At 36.9% G+C, this 15,475-nt stretch overlaps 1 protein-coding gene across 4 annotated transcripts; it reads right to left on the bottom strand.

Moving 5' to 3' along the window:
• Positions 1-1,687: 1,687 nt before the first annotated feature.
• LOC127866623 (tRNA methyltransferase 10 homolog A-like) lies at positions 1,688-15,407 on the bottom strand. 4 transcript variants are annotated; one of them, XM_052407320.1, is made up of 8 exons: positions 15,261-15,407; positions 8,108-8,284; positions 6,671-6,836; positions 6,092-6,163; positions 5,884-5,955; positions 5,355-5,501; positions 3,629-3,734; positions 1,688-2,308 (listed from the first exon to the last, which is right to left on the bottom strand). In XM_052407320.1, the coding sequence occupies exons 2-8, from the start codon at positions 8,269-8,271 to the stop codon at positions 1,869-1,871; spliced, it is 1,167 nt and encodes a 388-aa protein (XP_052263280.1). In that variant the 5' UTR covers positions 8,272-8,284; positions 15,261-15,407; the 3' UTR covers positions 1,688-1,868. The 4 variants fall into 4 exon arrangements, with proteins under 4 accessions (XP_052263280.1, XP_052263279.1, XP_052263282.1 ...); XM_052407319.1 differs by lacking the exon at positions 15,261-15,407 and adding an exon at positions 15,022-15,177; XM_052407322.1 differs by lacking the exons at positions 8,108-8,284; positions 15,261-15,407 and adding an exon at positions 15,022-15,133.
• Between the last annotated feature and the right edge of the window lie 68 nt (positions 15,408-15,475).

The raw sequence follows: 15,475 nt of genomic DNA, 5'->3' as shown, positions 1-15,475 counted from the left end.
GTCACTACATACCAAATTTGGTAGCCATAGGCCAAATGGTTATGGACAAGTAGATTCTTAAAGTTTTCACAAAATAAGCCCTTTATAAGCGTATATTCAATTTTGTGACCCCCGGGGCAGTTTCAAATTTGACCCCAGGGGCATAATTTGAACTAACTAAGAAGAGAACTATTACATGTCACTACATACCAAATTTGGTAGCCCTATGCCATACGGTTATGGACAGTAAGATTTTTAAAGTTTTCACAAAAAAGGCCTTATATAAGCATATGTTCAATTTTGTGACCCTTGGGGCAGGGTCAAACTTGACCCCAGGGGCATAATTTGAACAAACATGGTAGAGGACTATAAGATGCCACTACATACCAAATTTGGTAGCCCTAGGCCCAATGGTTATAGACGTAAAGATTTGTAAAGTTTTCACAAAATAGACCCTATATAAGCATATGTTCAATTTTGTGACCCCCGGGGCAGGGTCAAATTTGACCCCAGGGGCATAATTTGAACAACTTTGGTAGAGGACTATTAGATGTCTCTACATACCAAATTTGATAGCCCTAGGCCCAATGGTTATGGATGAAAGATTTTGAAAGTTTTCACAAAATAGGCCTTCAATTTTGTGACCCCCGGGTCAGGGTCAAATTTGACCCCAGGTGCATAATTTGAACAAATTTGAAAGAGGTTTACCCCAGGAACATTCCTGAGAAATTTCATCAGAATTGGACCAGTAGTTTAGGAGAAGATGTTTAAAGGAAAAGTTAACGCACGGACGGACGGACACAGGACCATGACATTAGCCTCGCTGGCCTCTGGCCAGTGGAGCTAATGAATATACTAGACATCCCTAATTTTGGAAATAAATTGATCCAATTTAGAAGGATGGGAGAGTCCACTAGGCATAAATGGGTTAAGTTGATGTTGTTGTTAATAAGTGATCATCATCCAGACAAGTACCGAAGCTGTGTAGGAACCTCATCATTTTGGGTTTACCAAAAATGTGGACCTTATGAATTAATATATGCCTGTTGGTTGCTTGAGTTGAAATCTCTGTTATTTAAGTCCAAAAGTGTGTCAATTTCAAGGTTAAAATGATGTACAAGTGTACAAAGAACGACCTACATGCAAGTATCAAAGCTTTGTTTGCAGCATTATTAATGGCTCTTGAAACATGTTATTTTGAGTAAACCTTGTATGGATGCTATATGCTTTCCGGAGTCAGGAGATGAGGGGAGCATAAAAATACTACATTATAATTCACATATAATTTATATTTGCAGAATTCATACATGCTTCTGGCTGGTTGGCCAATATGTTATGCCCACAAAATTGTTAACCAAATTTTGATGTAACATAATATATTCATTTTGAGTTAAAGGACAGACAAGTTTAATTTGGTCTTATTTAATTCAAAGGTCATTATTCATAAGTGCTGCAGGGTATATGGCTGTTTATTAAACACAGCCTGGATATAAGCCCACAAACTATATCAACAAATTTCATTATGATCTGATTAAATTGGCTGCAATCTGGGGTTCATACCTGTTTAACAAAATCTTATTAAAATGCTATGATCAATTATGGTACGTTGTCCATAAAACTAGATATCTGCGCATGGTTATAAAGTATTAATGTTTTAATATAATATTAGTGTACTTATGTTACATGGACTGCATACTTAAAACAACACTTATTATTTGTTATAGCAGAATCTTGTATTTATAAATACATGTACACCATTTTGTCAAAAATCTGTAATCATCACCTTAATCTGGTAAACATGTTTTGCTTGATTCCCTATAACACATATTCAAGCATAGTGCTAGGTCTACTTGATGTTCAGTCATTTCTCTTTTTCTTATTATTTACTTTTATTCTCCCTTTGCTTCTTCTGCAGTAGTGCTCTCAGTCAGCTCTGCCTTATTGTTGGCAGGTAACTCAACAGCTTTATTATTTACACTGTCCTGTCTGTCAAAATTATTTGTGTCAGCAACGCCATTGGTTTTGTCAGCACTTTTACTCATAGGGCTAATGTTTCCACTATTTTTACTAATGATGTCAACAAAATCATTTCCAGTTACTTCTTGGTCATTATTGACTGCGCCATCAAACACAAGTCCAGTCTGATCATCTTTCACTAGGTCATCATCAGCATCTGAATTCTCAGATTCACGTTTGTCACCAGCATTTTCACTCTCACTCCTGGTCTCAGCGAGCTGTTTCGGCACAGCACCTTTCCTAGGTGGCAGCACTGAGTAGAAGGCTTTCTGCCAGTCATGTGACTCTGTGTAACGTAGAAGGATCTCAAACACTGAAATCACACAGATAAGCATTGATCATGAGACAAGTGCAATACCCAGTTTTTAATGTTAGAAAGTATATTTTACTTTTATTGTTACTCTGATATGTACTTATACATCATGAAGCAATGGGAGATATATACACTATTAGTATTACTGTACAAAAAATGCTGACGCCAAAAAACGACTTTAACTTGACTTGAAGATCAATAAGACATATGCAACAAAACCAGATTTTTCAAAGTTTAATAAACAAATTATATACAAGTGCGATCTCAAGCTTGGTCTGCTTGTAAGCTACCTACTCACAAAACTTCAGCCCAATATGACCATCCAAACTCAAGTATTTTAGTGAAAACAATATTTCAAATCCAAAGCTTCTGCTTGGTCTGCATGTCAAGTACCAAATTTCAGAACACTGCAAACATATATACACAAGCTAACAATTTTTTAGAATCAGTTACCAATAAAAGTATTTATCATACCACCGCATTGATATCTGCATAATAAAACGTTGCCTGATATATTTTTTTATATCATGGTCAACAGAAAGTTCAGATATCAGTCATGTGTGGAGGATGGTCATATTACTCGGAATCAACTATAAAGTAATCATTTTTAGTAAAATCGAATCAGATTCAACAAAACAGACAATTTGATACCAAGATGTAATATATTTTGAACACAAAATTCAACACAAACAGCAAAAAAACATTTTTTACAAATATTAAGCGCCGTTGCTCATGACGTCATTAATTACATATCAATCGACAAAAGTCATATTCTTTCCTGCTAAAACTGCATTTTATTTGTGATTTTTTTCATTGACGTAGAGGTATGATAAACAGAAAAACAGGTTACTGACTGATCTTTTTGTAATATATCAGGCTCGGCACGAATAAAATAACGGCTTGGCAAGGCACGCCGTTATATTATTCTAAGCATTGCCTGATATATTACAAAAAGATAAGGCAGTAACCTGTTATTCTCTATATATTTAATCTAACTGCACACACAACTTTAGCAAAATATCTCCATATAAACTTCCGTCACTGCAAACTAAAGTTATTACAACCACATATTTAATGCCGCTTGTACCCCGCTCCACCCAACCCCAATCTAACACAAGGATTTAAATTTCTGTTGAAAATCTGGTAAAAAATTATGATTTTTGTAAATATCATCATGCAATTATGAAGCAATATATAATAAAATAATTAGATGAATTATTAGCCATTCTCAATACTGAATCTTTTCTTAATCTGAATAACATCTAACATTGTAGTCAAATGTCACACATTGAAAGCAGCGCAAACTTTTAGTTCCCATACCGTGATTAATTGCCAGCACTTTTCTAGTTTTCATATCAATGTAGTCACCAATAGGAAGCTGGGCGTGTGCATACCCCTTCTCCTCAGCCAGCTTGTGGCACAGGCCCTGAAAGAGAAGGCCAGCAGAGGCTTTTACTAACCCTTTACCACTAAAATACATATTTAACCCTTTACCACTTAGATACGCATTTAACCCTTTACCACTTAGATATGTAATTTCACTTTTTTGTTGTCCCTTAGAATCTTAAATTTAATTAAAGACCTTTCTAACTAGATTAAAGTTTTTAAGGCTTTATTTCCAACCCTTAGAAACTGATGAGCAGCAAACAGCATAAAACCTGAACATACTGCGAGTTACTCCCAGGCTGTTCTGGTTTTATGCTGTTTGCACATAGCCATTTTCTCTTTGCCTCTGAGTGGGAAAGGGTTACTTTTTTATTGATAATACAGATAATACTTAGGCAGGTTGTAGATTCACTAATAATTAACTTGAGCATTCATTGAAGATGATAAATAACCACACAATTACTCATTTCTAGCAGGTGCAACAATTGAGTCTAAGTAAAGTTAATCAAAAAAGTGTATTGTTCGTTACTTTACATGGGTCATACACAAAGACAAAAGCTTCATGATCAGCAGACCTTGTGATGGTCGTGGTCTACCAGCCCCCCAATGATGTACAGACCTTGTGATGGTTGGGGTCTACAAGCCCCCCAATGATGTACAGACCTTGTCATGGTTGGGGTCTACCAGCCCCCCAATGATGTACAGACCTTGTGATGGTTGTGGTCTACGAGCCCCCCTATGATGTACCTTGTGATGGTTGGGGTCTACAAGCCCCCCAATGATGTACAGACCTTGTGATGGTTGTGGTCTACCAGCCCCCTATGATGTACAGACCTTGTGATGGTTGTGGTCTACAAGCCCCCCAATGATGTACAGACCTTGTGATGGTTGTGGTCTACGAGCCCCCTATGATGTACATACCTTGTGATGGTTGTGGTCTACCAGCCCCCTATGATGTACAGACCTTGTGATGGTTGTGGTCTACGAGCCCCCCAATGATGTACATACCTTGTGATGGTTGTGGTCTACGAGCCCCCCAATGATGTACAGACCTTGTCATGGTTGGGGTCTACCAGCCCCCCAATGATGTACAGACCTTGTGATGGTTGTGGTCTACGAGCCCCCCTATGATGTACCTTGTGATGGTTGGGGTCTACAAGCCCCCCAATGATGTACAGACCTTGTGATGGTTGTGGTCTACCAGCCCCCTATGATGTACAGACCTTGTGATGGTTGTGGTCTACAAGCCCCCCAATGATGTACAGACCTTGTGATGGTTGTGGTCTACGAGCCCCCTATGATGTACATACCTTGTGATGGTTGTGGTCTACCAGCCCCCTATGATGTACAGACCTTGTGATGGTTGTGGTCTACGAGCCCCCTATGATGTACAGACCTTGTGATGGTTGTGGTCTACAAGCCCCCCTATGATGTACAGACCTTGTGATGGTTGTGGTCTACGAGCCCCCCTATGATGTACAGACCTTGTGATGGTTGTGGTCTGCCAGCCCCCCTATGATGTACAGACCTTGTGATGGTTGTGGTCTACGAGCCCCCCTATGATGTACAGACCTTGTGATGGTTGTGGTCTACGAGCCCCCCTATGATGTACAGACCTTGTGATGGTTGTGGTCTACAAGCCCCCCTATGATGTACAGACCTTGTGATGGTTGTGGTCTACGAGCCCTCCTATGATGTACACCTTGTCCTCCTCAAGCGTCTCCAGGATGTTTGGGGACTCACTTGAGAGATAGACCAGTGACGACTTCTCAAACAGAGAGCTGTAGCTGGCCTCGTGGAATTTTATCTGCATGTGGCATGTCCAGTTAAAACGTTAGAAAGTGTTTACTTTATTCAAAAAATAAATAATGCATGCATTTTCAATTTTGTGTAAAGATAAACTTAAGAAAATTTGTACAATGTTTATCTTTAAAAGTATATATTTTTATACTTGTAATGCCCCCACTGTCTAATGTTTCTATAATTCTATAATTCAAAACAGCTAAATTTCAAGAACACCTGTATTTTCATAGAAAATACAGTAGTAAGGTACTAAAGTTTTATTCTTACAATTCATTTCAGTCCAGACTAAATGTGCTGCTATCTCAAATAAAAACCCGCATTACACTTGTGAGAGCTTATTAAGATTCTGGCTATAATAATTATTTCTTAGCATTACTGGTACTTACGTCCCATCCCTTGTAGTCACCAACGCTTTCAAGACGCTCCCTACATTTCCCACCAACATTACAGCAGTAAAACTGTAACACATAGACAAAGTTCCAACTCAAATTCATCATGACAGACACATAATTCATTTTATAATCAAGAAAACAGAAATTGAAAAATGTCGTTTAAAATATTTAAATTGTGCATACTTGTCATGCCTTCATTTACCTGTAAAGGATTCTTAGCTCTTCTGTTTGCTGAGTAACTGAATTGTATCTGCTTCACCAATGCTTTGATGTCCTTAAAAATAATACCATCATACAAGTGGAACAAATGCAGATGTGTCTATTAACCACTGCAAAATAAATACATGCTATCTGTAATTACTATACTGAAAAATGGAGATTTAAAAAAAGTGCATTTTCATTAGAAGTTTTTAACAAAAGATGTGTTCGTCAGAAACACAATGCCCCCCTTTTGCGCCGCTTTGAAATTATTAAAAAATTTTTTTGACTTTTGACCTTGAAGGATGACCTTGACCTTGAACTTCCACCACTCAAAATGTGCAGCTTCATGAGATACACATGCATGCCAAATATCAAGTTTCTATCTTCAATAATGCAAAAGTTATGGCCAACATTAAAGTTTTTTTTCGGACGGACGGACAGACTGACATACACACTGACATCCTGACTGACGGACAGTTCAACTGCTATATGCCACCCTACTGGGGGCATACAAAGCCAATATATGAAGTGAGACAAAAATCCCCTAAACCATTGCATAGCCCTGAAGAAAACTTCTTACTTTATCTTCCATGTAATTATCGAAATCACAGTCAATCACAACATGAACTTTGCAGCTAGATTTCTCCATGGTATTTAATCGCAGACATTTCCTTGTAGGGCCAGTGTCCTCACCACGTTCTCTACAGGCCCGTTTCCTAGCCTTGTATCTCTCTTTCTCAGCTTTTCTGCCATGAAAAAACACATATGTGATAAAAATGCAACTTATTGTTGGATTAGACTTATTTATCGGTGAATTGGCAAAATAACAATTATTACTTTGACATATGAGCAGAAATTTCACTACCACAATTATTTAGGTACACACACAAAAAATTGAACAGTTTTTAGAAAGGCGGCATTTAGCAGTCGCCTTGTCCATCTGTCTGTCAGTCTGTATGACTGTGCAAAGTTCTTAATCTTAGTGGTCTAGACATCAAAGGTCAGAGTTGTCTAAAGTTGTCCATACATAAGCTTATAAATTCCTGTCTCAGCCAAACAGTGCCATATTTTGATGGATTTCACAATCAATAAAATATGTCAAAAGACAACATATTACCTCTAACACTTGTTTACCTATCTAAAAGGTTGCTGCCACACTTACGTCGTTGAAAGGTCAAATTTTGCCTTAAAACAGCTTGTCTAATATGTAACTATAATTAATCATTCTATTTATTTCAATAGTATTTAAAATAATGACCACCATGATAGAGGACATGTTGTTGGCAAACCTCTCTCTCCAGCTCAGAGGTCAAGGTAACAGTTTAAGGTTAACACGGCCATTTTTTTCCTTCTTTATAAAGTACTGGAAAATGGCACTTTCCCAATATAAAAAAAAACTACCGGTACACATTTCCCCAATCGCTGTCAAAAAAATTCACAATTGAAGGTTTCAAATATTTTTTTAATAGATAAAATTCATCATTAAGTTAGTTTCCCTATGCAGCTATATGGTTTGAACCTAAGTAAATACAATATCTGCAACTTGACACTATTATCAATTTTAAAGTATCTGGGAGCAAAAAATCAAATATATCAATTTCAAAATATGAAGACTTCATGAGGCAATTTTCCCAATGTCAGGGGTTTTCGCTACCATTTTTCCCAATTGGGCTGGTACCAGTTCTTTTCCCAATAGGGCACAAAAAACAATGCTGTAACATATGCCTTAAAATAGCTTGTCATGGCTGTAACATAGTTTTTCATTATTTTACTTGAAAAATTACTAACCGCAAATGACTACATGAGGGAAGTAAGAGTCGAATATATAATCATCAAATATCAAGGTCACACGTAGAGGTCAAAAGTCACATTTGGCCATAAACAGCTTGTTTGTGACATAGGCAAAGTTTTGAGACAAAAATACAATGTAGAGCATCCATGCCCTATGAACACATGTCTTGTTTATCACTAAAACTGGTAACTCTTATTTCACAAGACAATTTTGTCGAAAAGATACCTTTTTTCTGATTTAACACGTTTCCATTTTTCCTTTTTACGAAGTTTCTTCATTTGAGACTTGGATAATTTCTGTCCATCAATGGAGCTTGTAGCTGATTCTGCTTTTCCATTATCAGAATATTCTGCTTGTACTTGGAATTCAATACAATCTCCTGCTTCCATGATTATTATTTATCTAAAATTAGAAATAAATGAAATACCATGAAAGGAATATGATTTACATTAGTGAAAATATCTAAGAAAAAATTTCCCACGATCTGGATGATTCGGAGTTCTAGAGGTCCCCTATTACTAAACCCTTGGACCCAGTCAAATAATGCATGGAGTTTCGGGATGTAAGGGAAACAACCATTATTAAATGGTTGAAATTAAGTTTACTGATTTCAATCTTTGTTATGATAGCAAAGCAAAAGCGAGGAACGAAACAACTTCCTGTTTTCATTGACCTTGTGAACATATTATGCGAAAATAAGGATTTAAAACTGCTTTTAAGTATCATCAAGTACTATAGGGTTTAATATTGCTGTCGTACAATATTTGTACTTGATATAAACAAGAGATGTGTTTGTCAGAAACACAATGCCCCCTTCTGCGCCGCTTTGAAGCCATATATTTGACCTTTGACCTTAAAGGATGACCTTGACCTTTCACCACTCAAAATGTGCAGCTCAATGAGATACACATGCATGTCAAATATCAAGTTGCTATCTGAAGCGGCATAGAAGTTATGAGCATTTTTCGAAACCTAAACGCGAAACCTAAACACAAAGCAGTGCTTTCCACAGGCAATTTAACGGTCCCTCAGCGGGGCGCTTGAATTTCGAAATCAGAGGCCGCGGGGCACCTGAAATTTTCCGATCAGTGTATTCTGACAACTATTGCAGCTTAAGATCAAAGCGATATCGACTTTGCCGAAAATTTTAAGTCGCTCTACGATCCTTTGTCGCTTTACCCAACTAAAGCCCGCCTAAAGGCGGAGCGTCGCTGTATTAGAAAATCAATATTGGCCAATGAGAGCGCATGCTTTCTATGAGCGACAGCAGTAGGCAGGCAATACCTGCAGTTAAATCAAGCAGACGACTCGTGACGTACATGTAATTGCCACAGAAATCTTAGCCAGTTACTAAGAAGACTGATGATGGCAACCGACCGTAATCCTCGTGACAACGTGAATTTCATGCATTATTCCGTCAAAACATTTGTTTGACTCGTAAAGTGTTTAAAAAAATTATCGTTGAATTCATAATGCAACTGTTAATATTTTTTGATATCTCAAATGGGAATAATTAAATTTGTAATCCGAAACCCATTCCCGTAAGTCGATGTTAACGAGTTTTTAATCCGAAACACACTTCCGAATGTAAATGTTACCGCAACGTCAAATATTCTTGCTTCAAATTAGCAGTGCAAATTTATTTTGTGTCGAATCTTTTTCTCAATTAAAAAGAGAGTGAAAATTATGCAGCATGTACAACGTCGCATCATTTGCATAGAAAGCGTGCGTGTATTGAGCGTTTTAACAAGCACACAACACGTCAGGGGATTGATGCATGTTCAGAGGCAATATTTCATAAAATCTATAAATAGTCTTTTTATTTATTTTTTGATACTATAGAAAAATGGCAAGGTTTGTGTTAAAGAAATAACTGAGAGCTTTTATCATAAATATTTACCAGAAAGTGATTTATAACAAGAGGGCCATGATGGCCCTGAGTCGCTCACCTGACTAACCAAATACAATCCCAACCCAGATTTCATCAAGATAAACATTCTGACCAATTTTCATAAATATTGGATGAAAACTGTGACCTCTATTGTCTATACAAGGTTTTTCTATTATTTGACCTAGTGACCTAGTTTTTGACAAAGTGACCTAGTTTTTGACCCCAGATGTCCAAAATACAATCCCAACCTAGATTTCATCAAGATAAACATTCTGACCAAATTTCATAAAGATTTGATGAAAACTGTGACCTCTACTGTCTACACAAACAAATTATTGATGTTTTTTCTATTATTTGACCTAGTGACCTAGTTTCTGACCTCAGATGACCCAAATACAATCCCAACTCAGATTTCATCAAGATAAACATTCTGACCAAATTTCATAAATATTGGATGAAAACTGCAACCTCTATTGTCAAGACAAGGTTTTTCTATTATTTGACCTAGTTTGTGACCTAGTGACCTAGTTTTTGACCCCAAATGACCCAAATACAATCGCAACCCAGATTTTATCAAGATAAACATTCTGACCATATTTCATAAAGATTGGATGAAAACTGTGACCTCTACTGTCTACACAAGGTTTTTCTATTATTTGACCTAGTTTTTGACCTAGTGACCTAGTTTTTGACCCCAGATGACCCAAATACAATCCCAACCCAGATTTCATCAAGATAAACATTTTGACCGAATTTCATAAAGATTGGATGAAAACTGTGACCTCTACTGTCTACACAAACAAATTGTTGGCGGACGCGCGGACGCACACACGCACGCACGCACGTGAAAGGTGAGCTAAAAACGTAATAAAAGGGATTATCGGGCAATAAATAGAAACTTGAAAAGCAGTAAGTATACAGTAATAGAGTCGGGTTGAAACAGATGTATTGGGGAATCGTTCGAGTCGGGATTTTACTATCTATGCGGGAAAGTTTTAAAACAATTAAACAATATATATTTTTAAATGACTGGGGATTTTCTTGAAGAGTCATAGCGCACCAAATGACGTCTTTTGACACTGTTTTTTATTTTGAGTTATAATGCACCACAGAACATCAATTGACACGTTAAATTTAAACAAGAGCACCGCCTTGCGGGTGCAGACCGCTCATCTATTTTCTTTTTAAAGGTGAAGGGACTCTCAATTTCAATCACAAAGGAGGGAGGGGTGGAGTGAAGAGGGTGCATTGTGTGGGGGTGTGGACATTTATTACATTATCTTCCAAAAATGCGAAAAAAAGGAAAAAATGGGGGGTGGTGGGGGGTGGTGGGGGGGTGGGGATTCTTGGGTGCGATGGTTGGACGGTATTTCAAACATAAAATAATAAAAATAAATATTTGTGTTTTTTAACCGTTTCAAAAAAAAAATGGGGGGGGTGAGGTGGGGGTGTATAGTGTGAGGGTGTGATAGTAATTTGTGAGATGATCTTAAAAAAAAAAAAAAAAATTAGGGGGGGATTCGGGTGGGGGGAGGGGGGGTGATTCTTGGGTGCGATGGTTGGACGGTATTTCAAACATAAATAATCAAAATAAATAGTTTTGTTTTTTAACCGTTTAAAAAAAATAATTTGGGGAAGGGGTGGGGTCCGGTGGGTGGGGTATAGTGTGAGGGTGTGGTGGTCATTTGTGAGATGATCTTAAAAAAAGGGGGGGGATTCGGCGGGGGGGGGTGGAGGGGGTGTGACGGGCGATGGTTTGGGTGGAGTCTATTGTGGTATGTCAGGTAGGAGTAGTTTTGTCAAAGTATCAATAAATTCTTATCATAAATAAAGAAGTTATGGCAATTTTAGCAAAATTTAATCATTTGACCTTGAGAGTCAAGGTCATTCAAAGAGTCAAGGTAAAATTCAACTTGCCAGGTACAGTAACCTCATGATAGCATGAAAGTATTTGAAGTTTGAAAGCAATAGCCTTGATACTTAAGAAGTAAAGTGGATCGAAACACAAAATTTAACCATATATTCAAAGTTACTAAGTCAAAAAAGGGCCATTATTCCGTAAAAATGACATCCAGAGTTATGCAACTTGTCCTTTTACTGTACCCTTATGATAGTTTGCGAGTGTTCCAAGTATGAAAGCAATATCTATGATACTTTAGGGGTAAAGTGGACCAAAACACAAAACTTAACCAAACTTTCAATTTTCTAAGTATAAAGGGCCCATAATTCCGTCCAAATGCCAGTCAGAGTTACATAACTTTGCCTGCACAGTCCCCTTACGATAGTTAATAAGTGTTGCAAGTATGAAAGCAATAGCTTTGATACTGTAGGAATAAAGTGGACCTAAACACAAAACATAACCAAATTTTCAATTTTCTAAGTATAAAAAGGGCACATAATTTCGTCAAAATGCCAGTCAGAGTTACATTACCTTGCCTGCACAGTCCCCTTATGATAGTTAGTAAGTGTTGCAAGTATGAAAGCAATAGCTTTGATACTTAAGGAATAAAATGGACCTAAACACAAAACTTAACCAAAATTTTCAATTTTCTAAGTATTAAAAGGGCACATAATTCAGTCAAAATGTACGCCAGAGTTATCTAAGTTTGCCTGCCCAGTCCCCTCATGATAGTAAGTACATGTAAGTGTACCAAGTTTGAATGCAATAGCATTGATACTTTCTGAGAAAAGTGGACCTAAACGCAAAACTTAACCGGACACCAACGCAGACACCGACGCAGACGCCGACGCCAAGGTGATGACAATAGCTCATAATTTTTTTTCAAAAAATAGATGAGCTAAAAAATCAACGTTGGGAGGGGACACCACTCCCGAACCACCCCTATCAGCCCCGGGGCGCCTGTGGAAAGCACTGCAAAGTGTGACGGAAAGACATATCACTATATGCCCTCCTTTGGGGGCATAAAAATTAAAAAGCTTTCTTCACTTTTATTGGAGCGTTTTACCATATTTTATTAAAGAACAATCAACATGTCTAAATTGAATTATCATCTTACTGTGTTTTAAATTGTAAAAAATGTGTATGTCAATATTAAAGTAATAAACTGAACAAAAGGTATTTCCTCTAATTTGCGTAAAAGACGAACAAGTTCAGGTAAATCTGGTGAGGTCCTGTAAATTTCAAAAGTTATTGGACCTCATGTCCTGTAATATTTTTTTGTCTTTCCCATGGGTTGTTGATCAACTAGAAAGCAGTGCCATTTGTTTTTCAGAAAGATGGTTGCTCATCAAAGGGTCGTATTTTCGTCATAACGAATTATTTTCAAGTCCGTTACATATTTATTTTAAAATCTTGTCGTACCATTAAGAATTACAAAATCAAGTTACGAATATTATTTTTACATCGGTTCGTATCGATTTTTATTGAGTTCTTTTCGCGTATTAAAGATCTTTGCGGTGCTTATATAGAATGGTTATCGGGTTTGTTTAAAAAAGGGCATTTTTTTCCAATAAAAGCGGCGTATACAGTCTATCTGTCAAAAAACAATGGCGGCGCCCACGCTTTTAACATATTGTACGCAAAGTGAGCCGAAGTTAAATGTTTAGAAAGACATTATAGAAATGATCTAATACGATGTTGTATGTTCATTTTCCGACACAGTCGAAAAAAGCATAACAAAAACGCGACGGGTCAAAACTTAAACACAAAAAAACATGTAAGTGTACCAAGTTTGAATGCAATAGCATTGATACTTTCTGAGAAAAGTGGACCTAAACGCAAAACTTAACCGGACACCAACGCAGACACCGACGCAGACGCCGACGCCAAGGTGATGACAATAGCTCATAATTTTTTTTCAAAAAATAGATGAGCTAAAAAATCAACGTTGGGAGGGGACACCACTCCCGAACCACCCCTATCAGCCCCGGGGCGCCTGTGGAAAGCACTGCAAAGTGTGACGGAAAGACATATCACTATATGCCCTCCTTTGGGGGCATAAAAATTAAAAAGCTTTCTTCACTTTTATTGGAGCGTTTTACCATATTTTATTAAAGAACAATCAACATGTCTAAATTGAATTATCATCTTACTGTGTTTTAAATTGTAAAAAATGTGTATGTCAATATTAAAGTAATAAACTGAACAAAAGGTATTTCCTCTAATTTGCGTAAAAGAAGAACAAGTTCTGGTAAATCTGGTGAGGTCCTGTAAATTTCAAAAGTTATTGGACCTCATGTCCTGTAATATTTTTTTGTCTTTCCCATGGGTTGTTGATCAACTAGAAAGCAGTGCCATTTGTTTTTCAGAAAGATGGTTGCTCATCAAAGGGTCGTATTTTCGTCATAACGAATTATTTTCAAGTCCGTTACATATTTATTTTAAAATCTTGTCGTACCATTAAGAATTACAAAATCAAGTTACGAATATTATTTTTACATCGGTTCGTATCGATTTTTATTGAGTTCTTTTCGCGTATTAAAGATCTTTGCGGTGCTTATATAGAATGGTTATCGGGTTTGTTTAAAAAAGGGCATTTTTTTCCAATAAAAGCGGCGTATACAGTCTATCTGTCAAAAAACAATGGCGGCGCCCACGCTTTTAACATATTGTACGCAAAGTGAGCCGAAGTTAAATGTTTAGAAAGACATTATAGAAATGATCTAATACGATGTTGTATGTTCATTTTCCGACACAGTTGAAAAAAGCATAACAAAAACGCGACGGGTCAAAACTTAAACACAAAAAAACATTGAACGAGTGGAAGGGACAAGTCCAGTGGCTAATCGTTGAAAAGATTGAAGGGGAGACCCGTTTTAACTTTTAATTGTAAAATATGTAAAAATTCATATAAGGCATGCATTATTATTTATTTTTAGGTCATTTATATTAAATAAGAATTATTTTCCAAAATTTAGTAGTAACGTTAAGAATAAAACTTCAGAGTTAAGAATTCTTTTTGAAAATCTGGTAGTAATTTAAGAATTTCACAAAACCTTATCTGGAGCTCTGCTCATCTAATAATTATTGATTGTTCTGTTGAAAGCTTACACAAATAATTTAGGTTGTGACTTCCGAAAATCTCAAACAGTGTTCAGGTATACATGTATGCACAGCATATCTGGGGGAAAAAATCGACTCCAAATAGCCTATAACGGTATCCGAATTATCCGAAATATGTACACAATGATTATGACGATATATTAATTTATAACTACACACACGTACAAATTGTGTCGTTTAAACGTAACATTAAATAAAATAAATCAAAAGGAAATGATTTCATACCGTATATGATGCAGATTTTTTAGAAACTCAACAATTTACATGTACTTCATGATGTACTATCATGGGGGCAGACATGTTGCATCTCGGATCTCGCGAGACGTCGTCTGCAAAAATTGCTCTACGTTGCACGCGCATTTTCGCACAGGCTGTCAAAATCGCTCGTCCCGTGTTGCAAAGAATCAAAGGTCAATTATCTAGCTAATCTTGCATAATATCTGTACAAAATATCATAATCTTACGCCAGAAGGAAGTGTAAACAAAATTCATTATCTGATTATCCGCATCTCCAGAGTTGTGTGTTCTGTGGATGCTGCCAAAATACATGTATGTCTATGCGTGCATGTATAGTGGTACACACTTCCTTGCAAGTTGTCTGCGCGTCAAATGTGTTAAGTGCTGTGGCAACCGATCCCTTTTTAATTAAATGTTGAAGTTAGACAGGTTATCGCTCAGA

This window comes from Dreissena polymorpha, chromosome 2 (assembly GCF_020536995.1).
Source record: "Dreissena polymorpha isolate Duluth1 chromosome 2, UMN_Dpol_1.0, whole genome shotgun sequence".
Lineage (NCBI taxonomy): Eukaryota > Metazoa > Mollusca > Bivalvia > Myida > Dreissenidae > Dreissena > Dreissena polymorpha.
The sequence above is the reverse complement of the archived record's forward strand: the minus strand, read 5'-3'. Positions and strand labels throughout refer to the sequence as shown.

Coding starts and splice junctions, on each gene's coding strand:
- LOC127866623 (XM_052407320.1), bottom strand. CDS start 8,271: ATGGAAGCAGGAGATTGTATTGAATTCCAAGTACAAGCAGAATATTCT. Junction 5,956..6,091: donor GAGCTAAGAATCCTTTACAG/GTAAATGAAGGC, acceptor TATGTGTTACAG/TTTTACTGCTGTAATGTTGG. Junction 3,735..5,354: donor TAGACCACAACCATCACAAG/GTCTGTACATCA, acceptor CTTCTCTTTCAG/GGCCTGTGCCACAAGCTGGC.